Source organism: Sorex fumeus, unplaced genomic scaffold (assembly GCF_029834395.1).
Source record: "Sorex fumeus unplaced genomic scaffold, SorFum_2.1 ptg000020l, whole genome shotgun sequence".
Lineage (NCBI taxonomy): Eukaryota > Metazoa > Chordata > Mammalia > Eulipotyphla > Soricidae > Sorex > Sorex fumeus.
The window spans coordinates 9,383,386-9,400,378 of NW_026606077.1; the positions used below are offsets into that span (position 1 = coordinate 9,383,386).

At 39.3% G+C, this 16,993-nt stretch overlaps 1 protein-coding gene across 2 annotated transcripts in view; it reads left to right on the plus strand.

Annotated features, from left to right (window-relative positions):
- ADK (adenosine kinase) overlaps positions 1-16,993 on the plus strand; it is a 509,577-nt gene that overhangs the window by 230,570 nt on the left and 262,014 nt on the right. For both annotated transcript variants that reach the window (XM_056113429.1, XM_056113430.1), the window contains exons 5-6: positions 1,340-1,512; positions 5,359-5,467. In XM_056113429.1, the coding sequence (XP_055969404.1) occupies positions 1,340-1,512; positions 5,359-5,467 (282 nt within the window). The remainder of the gene's footprint in view (positions 1-1,339; positions 1,513-5,358; positions 5,468-16,993) is intronic.

The window sequence follows — 16,993 nt, forward strand, 5'->3', positions numbered from 1 at the left end:
ACCACCGACCCGGGTTCAATTCCCAGCATCCCATATGGTCCCCCGAGCACCACCAGGGGTAATTCTGCATGAGCCAGGAGTAACCCCTGTGTATCGCTGGGTGTGGCCCAAAAAGAAAAAAAAGAATATTTGTAAGATTTACTGTTTTTTTGAAAAGTGTACTATACCTTTGTCTTCCTTCATTTCCTCTTTATTTTTTTAATCTCACACAATACCCTTGTGCTTATTCCACATAGCTTTTTTATTAGACTAACTTCTACTGATACAGTATTTAGATTGTTTCCAACATTTAACCATTACAAATAATGTTCCAAAGAACACTCATGCCTATCTTATGGTATATTTGTTACACAGATCTAAAGGATAAATCCTGACAGATCTGTGTCATAAATCGTTAGATCTCTGTATTTGCTACTACTTTTTTTTTCCGTTTCCTTCCACTCAAGTGAGTAAACTTTAGTACTGTGCATTTCTTGTACATTTCCATATTTAAAAATATTATAAGATATTAATATATTTTCACTTTGTATTTTAGATGTTTTGCTGACTATTAATGCTAGAATCAAAACAGATGTTGACTTTTAAACAGCTCATAGTGTTCAAAATCACAGTGATTTGAGCTAATAATTAAGGGAGCGTATCATATCAGTGAAAAGCATGTATTTTAAAACAAGATGACTCTGTTGTGAATTTACAGCAAAGATGTTGTTTAGTACTAACGAAAATGTAAAGTACTATAATATGTCTGAAGTTCTTGGTGAAAGCAGTTTGTTGAATGGGAACAGTTTAACGTAATTTATTCGTGCATTTCTACAGGCATGACTGTCCTAGAAGTAAAAGTCGCTGCTATTGTAACATTTGTTAGCGATGCATATAAGTTGAATTATTTTATTTAATTATCTGCTTCCTCATGAGGGATGTTTATAATTATTACCCCTGCTTTTCGGATAAAGAAGCTGAAGCATAGAAATGTTAAGTAACAATGTTGTTTTTAGCTACAGGTGACAAGAACAATACTTGAACTAGACAACCCTTCTTTAAGATTCTGGGCTTTCAATGATTGTGCTATACCAACCTGTTGGTGCTTTGTATTTCCCAGGTACAGATAGCTGTGGTCTGTGGTCTGTGTTTCTTTAGATTTTTAGTTCTTGTCCCCTAGACGTCTAATAAGATTTTATACGCTTCTTACACAGGTTTGTCACAGTAAGTTGTCCTACAGGATTGCGATTCCATTCACACGAGCCACGGCTTCTCATCCACCGCCCCGGGCCTGATTCTGATGCGCTTAGAGCAGTCTTGTTCTGACCCACTGAAGTTCTTTTTTGTTCCTCTTTTGCAGTGGATGATCCAGCAGCCACACAAAGCTGCCACATTTTTTGGCTGCATTGGGACAGATAAATTTGGGGAGATCCTGAAGAAAAAGGCCGCGGAGGCCCACGTGGATGCGCATTACTATGAGCAGAACGAACAGCCCACGGGAACATGTGCTGCATGCATCACGGGCGGCAACCGGTCAGTGAGGCCTCGGGAGCCTGTACACGCGGGACTCTGAGTCCCACTGTGGGCCTGGGACTTGGGCCTTGTGTTTCAACGGCCCTTACTGTCTCCCAGACCCCCTTTGTGGCACTTTTTCTTATTCCTGTCTCCTTCACACCAGCTGTTGTCTTCATGAGGCCTCAGCTCGCTTTATCACCTCTACCTTTGGACTTGCCACTAGTTTCTAGCTAAAACCAGCTTAGAAAAAAAATCCTGTCTTGAAACTGAAGTATTCAGATTGTTACACACATACACAGTTGTATCTTTTACATACAGAAATTGCTATATTAAATGAAGCTTTGAGAGGTTACCTGAAGTTTTTCTGGCCAATAGTCATCCATCCCTATTAAATAGCTTCACTCCTATACAATGCTCCATTCAAGAAACAACTCATTACACCCTCCCACCGTTTTTTACCATTTATTTTTGGTTTGTGGACCACACCCAACTGTGTTCGAGGACATTATATGGTGCTGGAGATGGAACCCAGGACAACTGCGTACAAGGCTTATCTGCTCTCCTGTCTCTCTGGTCCCCCATTACATGTCTTTGCAACTTATTGGAAATTTTTTCATTATGTGAATTTGAAATAGATTTTTCAGTCCTTTCCATGCTTTGGCTGCATTTGTGCCATTTGCAGATTACATGGGAATACAATTTCAGTACATTCATGCATTGTTAACGTCGTCATTACCATACTGCTCATTGGCATAACTTTTTCTTCTTTGCAAGAAAAAAGCAAAATAACTTTACAATCTGTCAGACTCAGCAGAGATGTTCTCTTTTTAAATACTGGTTCACAAGTACTTTCACATTTTTTTATGTTGAGGAATATTTAGTAGGCGTTTATCCATTTCCTGTCTCCTTCCTCGCCCTTCCTTCCTATTTCTTTGCTCCTTTCTTTTTGCCTCTTTTCCTTTTATTTCCTCCCTTCCTTCTCTCTATTTTCTTGCCACCCCCACTTATGACAAAATGTATATTGTAGATTAGTCACTTTTGTGGGTAGTCATCATTAAATAAGTAAAATACCCTTTTTCAAAATTTGTTTGTGAAATTCGTGTTTCATTTCATCAAAAATGTTGATTGAGGGGTCCGGAGTGATAATTCAGTGGGTAGAGCACTTGCTCTCCCCGCGACTGTCCCAGCCCCAGCACCCCATACGGCCCCCAGAGCACCACCAGGAGTAATTCTGAGTGCAGGGCCAGGAGTAATCCTTAGTATTATTGGGTATGACTGCAGAATTAAAAATTTAAAAAATGAACATCTGTCCCTTTGCTGCTAGTAAAGGTCTTGATGCTATTGCACATGCCCCGCCAGAGTGCCAGTGTCTCCTCACTCCGTCCCTGGGGACTCTGGACCCCCATGCCCATTCGCTAGCCTCAATTTTGTTGGCAGTATCTCGGGGCTTATTTTTGTTGACCACTGTCTTTTCCCTGTATTACTTTTTTAATTCTGTAACATTGAAAATTAATTTTGATTAGAGAGGTGAAGGGGCTCCCAGGTGGTGCTCAGGGGGTCATGTGGAGAGCCCAGGCCCAGGATTCTGGGTGACCCCGGCCCATGGTTACCAGAGCAGCCCGAGGATGAGGCATTGCACAGGCCCCGTGGTGCTGGGGGTGCCGCAGCACTGGGCAGGCCCACCATCAACTGCATCAACGCCTGGTACTTTAACCCAGAACATCCCAACCCCCGGCTGGGTTTCCTTACACTCAGGGGTTACTCATCAGAAGTGCTCATGATTACTCCTGGCAGTGCTCAGGGAAAGTATGGGATGCGTGGGATTGAACCCAGGTAGGCCACGTGCAAGACACCTGTCCTACCCACTATTCTAACTCTCTAGTTCCAATTATCGGTATGTTTTCATAGATCATGATGAATCATTCTTATTTCTGATCCAGTTCTTTTCCTGTGGGTATACTCATACATGTCACTCCTGTTTTCATTCATTCTAATCAAACATTCAGCCGGCAGTCGGCATGTGGATGAGCGAACTGTTTTGGACGATACTCAGTAGGCATGCCCACACCTATGTTTGATTTGTTTCCCTTCCCTCTGTTGTTGCCATCGTGGCCAGCAGTCACAGCACACATGGTCCCTCTGTTTGCACACTTGTACGTGGTGCTTGCTGGAGCAAGAAGTTGTCACGCTTGCCCATGTGTTTGATAGGGCTAGCACTGCAGGTCCTGATTCTGGCTGTGGCACTCAGCTCAGGTCACTGCGATGCTCACCCACATATTTGTGGGGGTCCCCTCCTGGCCTGGCTATGGGACTTGCACCTCATGAGCTCCAGGGCCTCCTGGGCTTCCAGTCAAGCCTTGCTGCTTTCTTTCACGGTGCTTGGGAGAAGAGTGCTCTGGAGTGCTGCCAGGTCCCTTTTGCCAGCGATGCCCAGAGACTACATTTACATACTTTTTCTTATATACATATTTTTTCTTCTGAACCAGTGGTATTTTTAAATCTCAAGCAATGGTATATATATAATGTTTAACCACAGCTGTTCCCATTTGATTAGGAAGATAGCTACTTGGTATTCTTTTCTAAGTTTAGCATGTCTGCTGGTGCAGACCACCGGTGGTTCACACTTGCATGTGCCTTAATGAAAATAGGTTGCAGTGCTGGGATCAATGTGTTAGGATCAGGATAAAGTGAAAAAAAAATAGTTTTATTAATATGTGTGCAATGTATATAATTAGTTTATTAAATCTCGTAGTTGGGCAATAATAAATAGCTCTGTGTGGTGCCAGGATCAAAAATTTTAATGGAGTATCCTGCTTAGATTTTCCAGCTACAAAACTGTGCCAGTGTGAGGAGTCTTTAATTATAGAAACTAAGTTTAATTTATTACAGTGTTTAAAAAGTAATGGCTTGCAAATTAATTCCTCATAGTAAATGTGCCCTTTAGTTATGTGTGTGATTTGCAAGGATTACATCCAATGGCTTTTTTTTTTTGAGGGGGAGGCACACCCTTCAGTGCTCAGATTTTACTCAAGGCTTGCACTCAGGAATCACCCCTGGAAGTGCTCAGGATACCATATAGGATGCTAAGGATTGAACCTGGGTCTGCCGCATTCAAGGCAAACACCCTCCCTACTCTACTATCTCTTCGGTCTCCCATTCATGGCTTTTAAAATCTGTATTATTTTGATATGATTTCTCAACTACAGTTTAGCCTATTAAAATGTATTCTCACATAACCAGGAAAATAATAGCATTTTAGTAGCTAAAATATTAAAGGTAAAGGTAAAGGTAAAGGTAAAGGCCGTCCCGTTGATCGTCGATTTGCTCGAGCGGGCCCAGTAACGTCTCCATTGGAGACTTTGTTGTTACTGTGTCTGGCATATCGAATACACTCGGTAGCTTGCCCGGCTCTCCGAGAGGGGCGGAGGAATCGAACTCGGGTCGGCCATGTTGGCCGCTTGTAAGGCGAACGCCCTACCCGCTGTGCTATCGCTCTGGCCAGCTAAAATATTAATTTCTTAAAATACCAAGTGATACTTAGAAAAAGAACTAATGTTTCTTTCTGTTTATCTCTCGGGCAACACAGGAGTCTCCAGAGGTTTGCAAGACCAAATTTGAGCGCCAGATAGACAGGAGCTGAGGTGCCTGGGGTTGACTCTGAGATAGAGTCTGGCACCCCTTAAGGTTCTCTTTGCACAGCCAGGAGTCAGCTCTGACCACTGAGGGTTGAAGCCCAAAAACGAACGAAAAGGATTCCAATACTAAAATCTGAAAAACCTGCTGTCGGTTTGCCTATAGAAATATTTGACATAGTTAAATGGTTTTTAGTTTAAGTAAAACTCTGGCGTTTTCTTGTTGATTTAGGTCCCTCGTGGCTAACCTTGCAGCTGCCAATTGTTATAAGAAGGAAAAACATCTCGATATGGAGAAAAACTGGACGCTGGTAGAAAAAGCTAGAGTTTATTATATCGCAGTAAGTGTCTACCTAATTCGAAAGTCTGGTGTATGTATATACTATTGAAATTACACTGGATGTACTTGCTTCCTGGGGTTTGGACCACACACACACCCTGTGGTCCTCAAGGACTTCTCCAGACTTGGTTCTCGAATATCCCTCCCTGCAGTGCTCGGGAGATCACACACTGCTGAGAACCAAAGCTGATCTCTAAAATAAGAAGCAAGAATTTAGTCCTTGAGAGAAGTACTGGGTTCCCGTTTTCAAATAATTTTACTTATCTATCTTGGTAGTTATTTGCCTACCTCAGATTATGTGTTGGGTTCACTATTCCAAATCACGAACTTTTGCAGGGGCCAGTAAGAGCGTACAGAAGGTCAGGCTTTTCCTTGTACATGTGTGGCCCTGGCGTCCCAGATGGTCTCTCAAGCCTACCAAACAGTCATCCCTGAGCACAGAGCCAGGTGTAAGCCCTGAGCCCTAATAGGTGTAGCCTACACACAAAATAACAAAATTAAATAAATATCTTTTGCAGTGATATAATTCGTATCATTAACCTTCACATCTGTTACCTTTTTTGGATACATTATACATAAGTGTTTAGCTCTCAACTTACATACCATCCTACTTTCGAAAATCTTACTTTTTTTTTTTTCTATCACCCCCGGCACTGCTTACGGATCACTCTCATAGTGCTGGTAGGAACCATATGCTGTGCCAGAGATTGAACCGGCATTCACCCCAGTCAAAGCAAGTGCCTAACTATCTCTGACTCTTGAAAATCTTTTCAAAACAATTTTTTTTCGGGGGCTGGAGCCATAGCACGCAGTGCATTTCCCTTGCACGCAGCCACCCCGGATTTGATTCTCAGCATCCCATATGGTCCCCCTAGCACTGCCAGGAGTAATTCCTGAGTTCATGAGCCAGGAGTAAACCTTGTGCATCCCCAGATGTGACCCAACAAGAAAAAATATATATATATAGAGAGAGAGAGATAGCACAGCGTTAGGGCGTTTGCCTTGCACACAGCCAGCCCGGCCGAGCCGGGTTCGATTCCTCCACACCCCTCAAAGAGCCTGGCAAGCTACCGAGAGTATCTTGCCCACATGGCAAAGCCTGGCAAGGTAACCAAGACGTATTTGATATGCCAAACATAGTAACAACTAGTGTCACAATGGAGACGTTACTGGGCCTGCTCAAGCAAATTGATGAACTACAGGAGGGCAGTGCTACAGTGCTACATACATACATATATGTGTGTGTGTGTGTGTGTGTGTGTGTGTGTGTTTGTATTATGGTTTATATAATGTGGTAGCAACAGTGTGAGTTTTTAGGGTATTTGTGTTCAAAATTACTCCACCCCTCCACTGCCAAAATGCCCACCACTGTCCCTATGTTACCTCTCGTTCTGAAGGCCTATTAAAGTAATTCCAAATTTACATTTTTTACTCTTAGGCTACTTGTGAATGGTGCATGCATTGTGTGGGAAAATATTGGTAGCATAAATATGCACTGCTAACACTTTGAGCTTATTTGCCTAAAAAATCTTAATTGCTATTTATTCCATAGTAATTACCATGACACCTTCTAATTTAATATTTCAGAAACATTGATCGTGACAAATCTCTTAAATCTGGGAATAAGGGCAGCATGTAATTTGAATTATTAAGTCTTCTGACATAAAAATAATTGGGTAAGAATTTATTTCTAAAATAAGACTGCTCTAGAGTCCCTCCTGAATTAATCACCCTATGAGTACCTTGTTTTTGATTCCGTGTGAGTTAAATGTGTCTGATAACAAATAAGTAGACACCCTTGCAAAATTAAAAGCCCTCGGTATGTATGGAATGTGTGTGATTTCCGCAAAGCAGCTGCCCGAGCTGTGAAACAGTGGAGAAGACATAAATACAAGTACATTGATTGTTCAGTAGGAGTATACTTATTGAAAATTAATCATTTCATCTACCATTATGTCTGCTTCCACATGATCCCCTGAGCTGCCAAAGGTTTCCCAGGCTGCCACTGAGGACCCTTTTTGGGTGGACGCTGTGTCTCCAGAGCTACTGCCTCACAGTGGTCAGGGCTGCTCTTGGTGGTGAAACACATTAGCTCCCGAATAAGCCGCTTAAAGAGCACCCCAGGGCTAGCAATGAGGGCACGTCCTTGTTGCTCACCTTGGGGTGCTCTTTGAGCTGCTTCCCCAGCACACAGTGCCATGCCCCCTGTTGGAGCTCTGACACCATAGAGACAATTCCATATAAGAAACATGACCTCTTATGCCAGATGTGATGAAAGTATCCCAAGTACAGGGGTAAACATCCTTCCTGGGCCAGAGAGAGCTCAGACTGCTGATCTGTGGGCTGCTGTTAGCCTGGGTTCTGTCTGACACCATCTGGGTCCCCAAGCTCTACTGGGTGTGGAACAAAGAAGCAATGGAAAACAAAAGAAGATGTTTTCCTTCGAATTATTGGCTGTCATTTCTCAATATTTAGTCCATTTTTCACTAATGTTTTAATATGTTTCCATAGTATAATTGTTCAGGAAAATTTATATATTAATTTAAACCACTTTTTTTTTTCTTGCTGGGGGCTTTGACTCAAACTCAGTGGTCCTCAGGGCTTACAAAGCACATGGTTTAAAGCTTGACATTGTTTGTATTACATTATTGGTATTAGTTATGTTATGACCTTACATTAATGCAAAATATTTTTATTTTACATTGCTGTTTGCTGTATTTTACTATATAGTAACTTAATCCTAAATATGAGGTAACTTAGAAATAACATTATTTTTAATAATTGTGCAGTATAATGAACCTAGCTGGATTTAGGTGACTGAAATTTCGTACTAATGTTGTCTAATTTACAGACAATTCGGACTGTACTCAATTATGTGTTATAGCATGGCCAAGAACAGGGAAGTTGAATTTTAATAGTATTCTGTTCATGCCAGCATAGAGTGCTTTGGTTTGACTAATAAAAGTTTTTTAAAATTTTAGATGTGTTTGATAACTTAAGGTAGCTCTTAGTTTTTTAGTTTCTATTTTAGCAATTTCATGAAATATGTTTGACTTAGGCTAGTACGTTTGCTCAGTTTGGTTATTTTGAAATCATTTTTAACACGCATGGCAGGTGTGATGAGGTAAGTATGTATGTATCAAGGTCTAAAGTCGAATTCCTGAAAACATGTTGGTGTAAACTGTAAAATCAGTAAAATTTTCTTAAAGCATGTGAAAGTAGTAGAATTATCTTGGATATCTGGGATGTTATATATTTTTGATGGACATTTAACAGTGTGAAACTGCGTTCTATAGTTCTTTTACATTATTAATCCCCCTTTTTTACATTATATAATCCCCTTTTCTCTCAGAGCATCCGGTTTAGTTTTTTCTTAACACATGTTTCAACCAGATTTAGATTGAGCCAATGTAGCTTTTCATTTCACAGGTCATTTGAGCTTTTCATTCTTCCAGACTCTATAGTGTCCATAATCTTAATTTTTATCTGAGAGCTCCTTAATTACAGGAAAGTTTTTGGTCGACTTGGTGTGTCTACAAATTTTCATGATTAAGGCCTGTAAACTAAGCTACCTTTTCAGTTCTTGCAATTATGTATTAAGAAAATTAAAGGCTTCCATCACGTCTTGGTGTTTGGGGGTTTCCCTCTTCTGGTTTGTTAGGTAGGTCAAACACAGGTAGTGCTCATTCAGTGGCAGTGGGTTTTAACCAAGGGTGACTACACTTAGGGACATTTGCGCCATCTAGAGAAGTTGTGATTATCATGCGTGAGGACTGCTGTTTGTAAAGATGGGAAGGTAATATTTCTGAGCATCTTTACATGCACAGGACAGCAGCCCATATTTTCCATGTCCAAATATCATTTCAGCCAAGATTTGGAAGCCCATATGTAATCCAGATATTACCTTCTATACCAAGATAAGACTATTGTTATGTGGTAGACCATTTAGCCTAAGTGCTTTTGTTCCAGATGATGGGAACAGGCCCTGTTTTCCCCTGAAGTGTATCTGCCCTGTGTACTACTCCCTTTAATCCTCTTCCCTTCTGATGCTTCCAGATGGTTTTATCCAGGCTCTGATCTGGTGAATGGGGAAGAGAGAACCCTCTGTAGATTTCCATTGTTCTCTGTAAAGCTTTCTCTTCTTTGACATCTGGCCTCTGAACTCAGCACTGCTCTGTTCTTAGACTGCCAAGTCACCTCAACTCCCTGCTCTCAGCTCTACTTCCTGCTTCTTTGGCTGTATCTCTCAAGGCAGTAAGCTGATTCCCCTAGAGGGCTGGTGTCATTGTTTCCTGCCTCCCAGTGATCAGAATCTTACAAACATTATTTCTGATTTATGTCTTCTGTTTACTTGTGTGGTTTGAGGGACCTGGTAGGTGTCCAGCCCTTGGTAGTTGTTCCCCTACTGCCCTGCAGTATTTGGGTTTTTGTTGATATTTCAGGGGCTACACCAGGCAGTGCTCAGGGCCCCTTTCAGCAGTGCCGGAGAGCCACTGAGGCAAACATTCCACCCAGTGCTCAGGGAGGATCAAAGCTACTGCGAGTGATGCCAGGAATGACGTGGAGGCGTGGTGCGGAGGATCATACTTGGCACCCTTGACCTACATTGCTTTTGTTTTTCAAAGGAAGTTATTTATGGTTTGAAAATGATACTTAAAAAACTCATGGTGAGGGGCTGGAGCGATAGCAAAGCGGGTAGGGTGTTTTTGCCTTGCACACAGCTGACCCGGATTCGATTCCCAGCATCCCATATGGTCCCCCAAGCACCGCCAGGAGTAATTCCTGGTGCAAAGCCAGGAGTAACCCCTGTGCATAGCCGGGTGTGACCCAAAACCCCAAAACAGAAAAAAAAAATCTCAGGGCAAGGTTGTTAATCAATAAGAATTCCAGTGCTGTATTTTTTTCTCTTTTCTTAATGTTTTGGGATATATTGTGAAGATAGTGGGTTTTTAAATATAGTTTCTGATTTCACCTGTGTTGCATAGCACTAATTTCATTGCAAGATTAGCATATAGTAGAGGACATTTTAAAGTCAGAGGTGAACTGGATATTTAAGAATGAGGTTTAACAAACTATGCTGTGCCTTGTGCCTGGTGACTCACTTTGCATCGACTAAGTCATCTTGAGCTATGCTGTTTTTGAGAGGTTTGTCTGCACAGCAGCCTGAGCCAAACCCCTGGCCCAATGTCATCATTTTCACTGAATGAAAATGAAGCACTTAAATGAAAATAATGAATCAGTTCATCCACAGTCTCTGGGAGTGGGAACTGTAGCCTGACTTTTGCCTTGGACTTTCATCCCCACTTGTTTCTTTGCCTGTTCCTGTTCATCCAGCCTCTTATATATCTTCTCTTTTCTTGTTTCAATTAATTTGATAACACCATTTACCAACTTATCACTTTTTAGCTCATAATCTTGCTGTAAAGTTGGAGAATATGATGCTGTGAGGGTTCTTTAAGTGTTGGCCAAAGTTTGCTTCTGAAGTAAAGGAAGGTATGATTATAGCCTGAAGAGTGGTTTAGAAAAGTCGACAGTGCTTGCAAAAAGGAATCAAGTTTATACATGGCACAAAATTGGAATACTTTAATCTGTATAAAGGAAAGATAGTGATGACCATTTGGTTTCCTGTCTGTTTGGAACCCAGTTAAAATATTAAATATGAAATTAAACCATAACATGCATTCAGTTATATATTATAAAGTAATATTAAGCATTAATTTAATATTTCATCAAAACATAATATTCAGTGTTAAAAGTCTTACTGACACCCTAAGTAAAAATATATATTATAGAATTGTTATTTAGCCACAATTATCTGGAAGCAAAATGTAAAATCCTTAAAGTGAGCTTCCGTAATAAACTGTGAGCAATCTTTTTTAACAGATGAATGTTTGAAATTTTTTCATACAAATGTTTGCTATAGCAACTAATTAGAGTGTGCAATGAAATTTATCATTGCTTTTAAGGATTTTTAAAGTAAGGCTATATTTTAACATTTATGTAAAGGTATCCTTATGACAAGAAATAACTATTAAAAGTTTATAATTTAATAAATTTATTAATTGTCATCTTTGGCTTCCCTCTTCCCCGCCCGCAGTGCTCAGGGCCAACTCCTGGTGCTGCTCTCAGGGATCACTCCTGCTGGTGATCCTTAACATGGGGTCAGCCAGGTGCAAACAAGCTCCCAGCCCACTGATTAGATATTGTAAAAGTTCATTTGTGTACACTGAAAGCTTAGTATTCTGGTATTCCTAGGTCTGTGATGAAGCTATTTAGATAAGAGTCTGGTGAAGGTAAGTGCATTTGTCTTAAAATAGAAACCTGCTAGAAATGTGAATAATATGAAAAAAATCAAAGATAATTAACTTTATTATTTGTGTTTTAGACCAATACCATTATCAGCACAGTTACCTTCCAGACACCTCAGATTAATTGCTCTAAACTTTATTATATCATTGAAAATTACCTTTATGTAGTTCAGTCTTTGATGATGATATTTTTTCAGGATAGCAATAGATAAATGGAGGAAGAAGAGGAACAGGGCCCCAGCCTGGTTGGTAGTCAGTTTATTTCTCTCTCTTCCCCAACATAGTTCAATCTCTCCTTGTATAGCGTAGTAATTTCTCCTCCTTTTTTCCCAGCGTAGTTGTATCTCTCCCCTTACAGTGGTCATATAGAAACCATGAAGGTTGGGGTGCACATAGGTGGGGTTGAACATTGTCATAACAACAAACAGATGTAAAGTCCCTCCTTAGTGGGAAATTCTAGGAGATTAACTCAAGGACAAAATCTCTTCTGGAGTTCAACACTCTAGATTACAAGGAGATCTGCTCAAGGGCTGGGTTCCATCTAGGGTGTATTTCTTTCTCCTTTCCTCAGCTAGTAATCCATTTAAACAATCATATTAAATTTACTTCTTACTAATATTTCTAGTCATTTTGTATAAACACACTAAGAGATTTGTTAAGCTTAAAGGTAGGCTCCTCCTGGGGACATCTCTCTATATTCCAATCTTCAGATTAGTCTTTCCTAACCCCAGTAGAGTTCAATTCCTTCTTTTTGGGTCATGACAAGCTTTGTCCACGACCATGTTCTTAACTTGTTATACTTCTTATGGCACTTAGCTTGTCCCTTTTCAGTGCCACGGTAGCTTACAGCTTGCCCTGGGTCCATCCCTGTCCCTCTCTGGGAGCTTCCTTTTTGGGGATGTTAGGAAGTGAGACAACTAAGGTTTAAATCAGGTAAATATGACAGATGCCCAGGAGTAAATATTACTCGGAGTCAATTAATTCCCATGTTACAAAAGCATAGCATTAACTATCTTCCTATGTCTATACAAAAAAACAACAAAATAAACTATGCAAAGACCTAAAAGAAAGAGAAAAGCAATATAAGAGTACTAGTGCCTCATGGGATTGGGTGTGCCTCAGAAGCACTGTTGAGGGAGTAACTCAGTAAGCCTAAGCTCCCTGTGGGAGGATCAAGGACAAACCAATGTTACCCAGCAGATATCACAAATGGGGCCCCATCACTGCTAGGAGTAAGTCCTGTGCACAGCTGGATTTTTCCAAAATACTACCCTCCCCCAAACAATTTTATTCTCCCTATATGTTATCGATGGGATTTACAGAGAAAAATACTACCCGCCCACCCTCCTTCCCTCCCCATCTCCCTCTCTTCCTTCCTTCCTCTTGTTTTGGGGTCACACCCAGTGATGCTCTTGGGTAACTAACACCTAGTTCTGCCTGAGGGATCACTCCTAGCAGGCTTGGGGTGCTGGGAATCTAATCTGGGTCAGCCATATACAAGGTAAACGTCCTACTTGCTGTACTAATGTTCTGGTTCCCCTAGAAAAAAATGTTTTAATGAAAATGAAATTGTAGAAATTTAATTTGCATTCATTTTCAATCTGTCTAGGTTCTGGCCCTTGTGTAAATTTGTTAACAGTATCCAGTTTAAATTAAACTTAATTTTTTAGATAAATGTTTTCTTAAAATTGATAATCCTAAAATACTGATTTTTTTTTTAAGCCTTTTTGGATTCTATCAAAGTAGTAGTCTCTACTGGGAAGATTACAGGAAAGCACTCTTTTAGTTAAACAGAATAATTCTTTTAGTAGAATGAAGATGATATTGGTTAAAGAAGTTTTGAGCTCTAAAGATAAAGGTGAATGTTTTCTGTTTTGGACTTACAACGTTATAATGGTCTTAGAATTTTGGGAGGTTGGAAACTACACTCTATACCAATTATAATGGTAAGAAAATAAACACGTATGGGGCTTAGAGCTTCAGACAGTAGACCTTTATATACAGCTCCAAATGAATTAACAAACCATCTACTGAAATGTTTCCCCTTCCATTTACTTTGTTTATACATTTCAGACCAATCAGCAATTTCTTAACAAAATGCACTGTTCACTAATTCCCTGCGATAAACATGATTCAGAGAGGGATAATTTATGTACATGATGATGGCAGTGGACATTCTTATGTGCTAGTTTTCATATCTTTAAATTTGTATGCAAACAGAACATAAACAGCCTGGTGTCTGTAGCAGTGTGTGTTTTTCAGCATATTTGATAGTACATATATAGTGCTTCTGTAGTTTAATACCCGTATATTCTATTTTCTCTATCCTATATAAATAAAATTGGATTGTCTCTTCAAAACAGCTTTATTGAGATATTTATGTACCATAATGTTCACCTTTTTAAAGTGTACAATTCGAGGATTGTTAACATAATTATAGAGTAGTGCTTTAACCATCGTCATAATCTAATTTTAGAGCATTAACATCACCACAAAAAGAAACTTTGTACCCATTAGCAGTCATTCTCTATGGCCCCTGGGTTCAATCTTATTTCTACATCTCTCTTAACTCTGTGGTGCTATAGAGATATTATGGCCCAAGCTATAAATTGTTGCCAATTAGACAACTAATGAATTTACCTCTTTGTTTTTAAAATTTTTTTATGTTTTTTAAGAAATGGTAATTATATAAATTTGTTTTGATTTCTTGTTGTTACCCATTTCTCTTTTGTACACACTCTAAAGATGGTTGTTTTAGCATTTATTTAATCCTGCTATCATTTTGCTATGTTTTTTTTAGTGTCAGTTCTTTAATAGGTCCATTTCGTTCTAATTTGGATAGGTTGTATATAGTAGCTTTTAGAAGCTTATATTTGCTTACATGGGATCAAAAAACGAAAAGAGGGTAAGTTAGTATATCCATTTATAAATCCATATTTCCTGTTACCCTATTTCAGACTAATTCCAGTTTCTCAGCTATACGGTAGGGCTCATTTGACTCCGACCTCCTGTGTCTAAAATGTTTTATCTCTACTCTTTGCAAATCGCTTCTGAAAGCTGGAGGGACATCTTGAGACTTTTAATTCTATTCCTATATCCCAGGAATAGAAATATTTTTCGCTTCCATTGTCTAGATCTAATTAGGAATACTAGCAAATCCTAAATAGTAGTGGGGAACGTTCTGAAAGATAGGTTTGCTGCTTTGCCAAGTTGCATTCCTATTTCTTTATACAAATTTCTGGCACAAGCTTCTCTTAAAATCATAAGAAGTCCTTGACTGCATTTCTTCACAGCACTCTTCCACCTTCAACATGCAGTTCAACCAGCCTCCCACCCCATTCTGCTCTTTTGACTAATCACTTTGTACATTCATTTTTTTTTTCAAAATATGTGCCTATTCTTAAAGAATGTAAGCCTAGCATTTTAAAGGACATGACAGAAAGTCACAAATAATTATTTAACATGTATGATAACACACCAAAACGTTCTATTTTGCTTTACCAAAAAGTACACATTGTAAAGCAAAGTCCCACATATTTTATTATTCAGCCCTCAAACATACTGTTGAATTCTTCTTTCAAGGTTAGAATTTATTTAATTTAACACTTGTAATAAGCCGGTTGAACCTTTGAAATAGTATATTTGAGTTAAAGGTTGTTTGCTGTGCCTACTTACTATAAGTGGTCTTCAGTCATTTCTGAGTTGTGAACACTCCCCGATATTGATTTATTCCTAGAATTTCCATGTAATTTTTATATCTTTATAGTACCCAAAAATTTTCTTTTAATTCATGGAGTTCACATCGTGAACCATAGTAAATTGTGAGTAAAATATATATTTATGTGTTTGTGTATATATAAAATATAGAATTATATGATTATGTAATCATATAAGATATAAGTACATAAAGTATAAATTTATAAAAATACGTAAACCATATAATTACTATATAATAGTATATAGACCAATTATAGTTTCTTTTTAGAATATATCTGTGTAGGGTTTTTTGTTTTGTCTTTTAAATACTAGCCTATTTAAAAAATATTTTCACTATTAAACAGTGATAGTACAGTAGGGTGCTTGCCTTATATGCTGCTGACCTGGATTTGATCTCTGGCACCAAAAAGGGTTCCCTGAGCACTACCAGTTTAGCAATCCCTCTACCACCAAAAAATATTAAATAAAGGTCAAACTTCTGAGGTATTTGGGGCCCTGTACTAAGGTGGGGCATACTGTGCCCCAAGCACTCATGATGTCATGTGTTATTTCTCCAGCCCCATATATGCTGGTTTTCAACACTTCATGATCATAAGGACCAGGAATATGGTTCAGAGGGTTGGAGCACATTGTCTGTATATGGGAGACCCAGGTCTGATCCCAAACACTGTGTTCTCAGATAATGTGTACCCCCTTGTGTGGCCCCCAAAACAAAAACTTTTCTGATTGTGAATATTTATTTGTCAGGTTTTGGGCTTCGGTTGGGTTGTTTTTTTTTTTTTTTAATTTTGCTTCAACTAAAATTTGCTTCTTATACAAATGTGTTTAATTGGGTATTCAGACTCATCGGTGAGATGACGTTTAGCAAAAAAATATTAAGCAAAATTCTGTAACATTTTTCAAATCTCTTTAGTTCATTTCTTCTCCTTGGTATATATACAGATACACACGTGTGCGCACGCATGCACACACACGTGCACACACACACACAGACACAGGCATACATAACTACTTGAACATAACCAAAAAATCATTATTTGCTACTATTCTTTTATAAAGAGTTCCCAGTATCAATTTTATTTCAAGCTTTCGGGGTTCTTTTTAGGTAAGTGGTGCTTTCACACATGCGTTCCCAGATGAGCTGAGTCGGCCATACTTAGTGGGAAGTTTTTTACACAGTACGCAGGCATTGGTATAAATCAGAATGTCCACTGAATTGTTAGTTTCACAGATGCTTCCATTATACTTAGTGTGCTCATGGGTTTATTGAATTATCATATACTGACAGCAATCCTGAAACATGCCAGTCTTCTGAGAACTAAGGCATGGCATCAGCTCCCGCTATCTGACACGAGATGTTAATTTCCATAACTATCCTGACTGAGAGGAGGTTGGTTGTTTCTGAGGCGCAGAGAATCTTAATAAATCTCCCAAATAAAAATGGCAAATTACCACGAGGTTTCTTATCATGAGATATTATGTCCTTCAATCCCAATTAAATC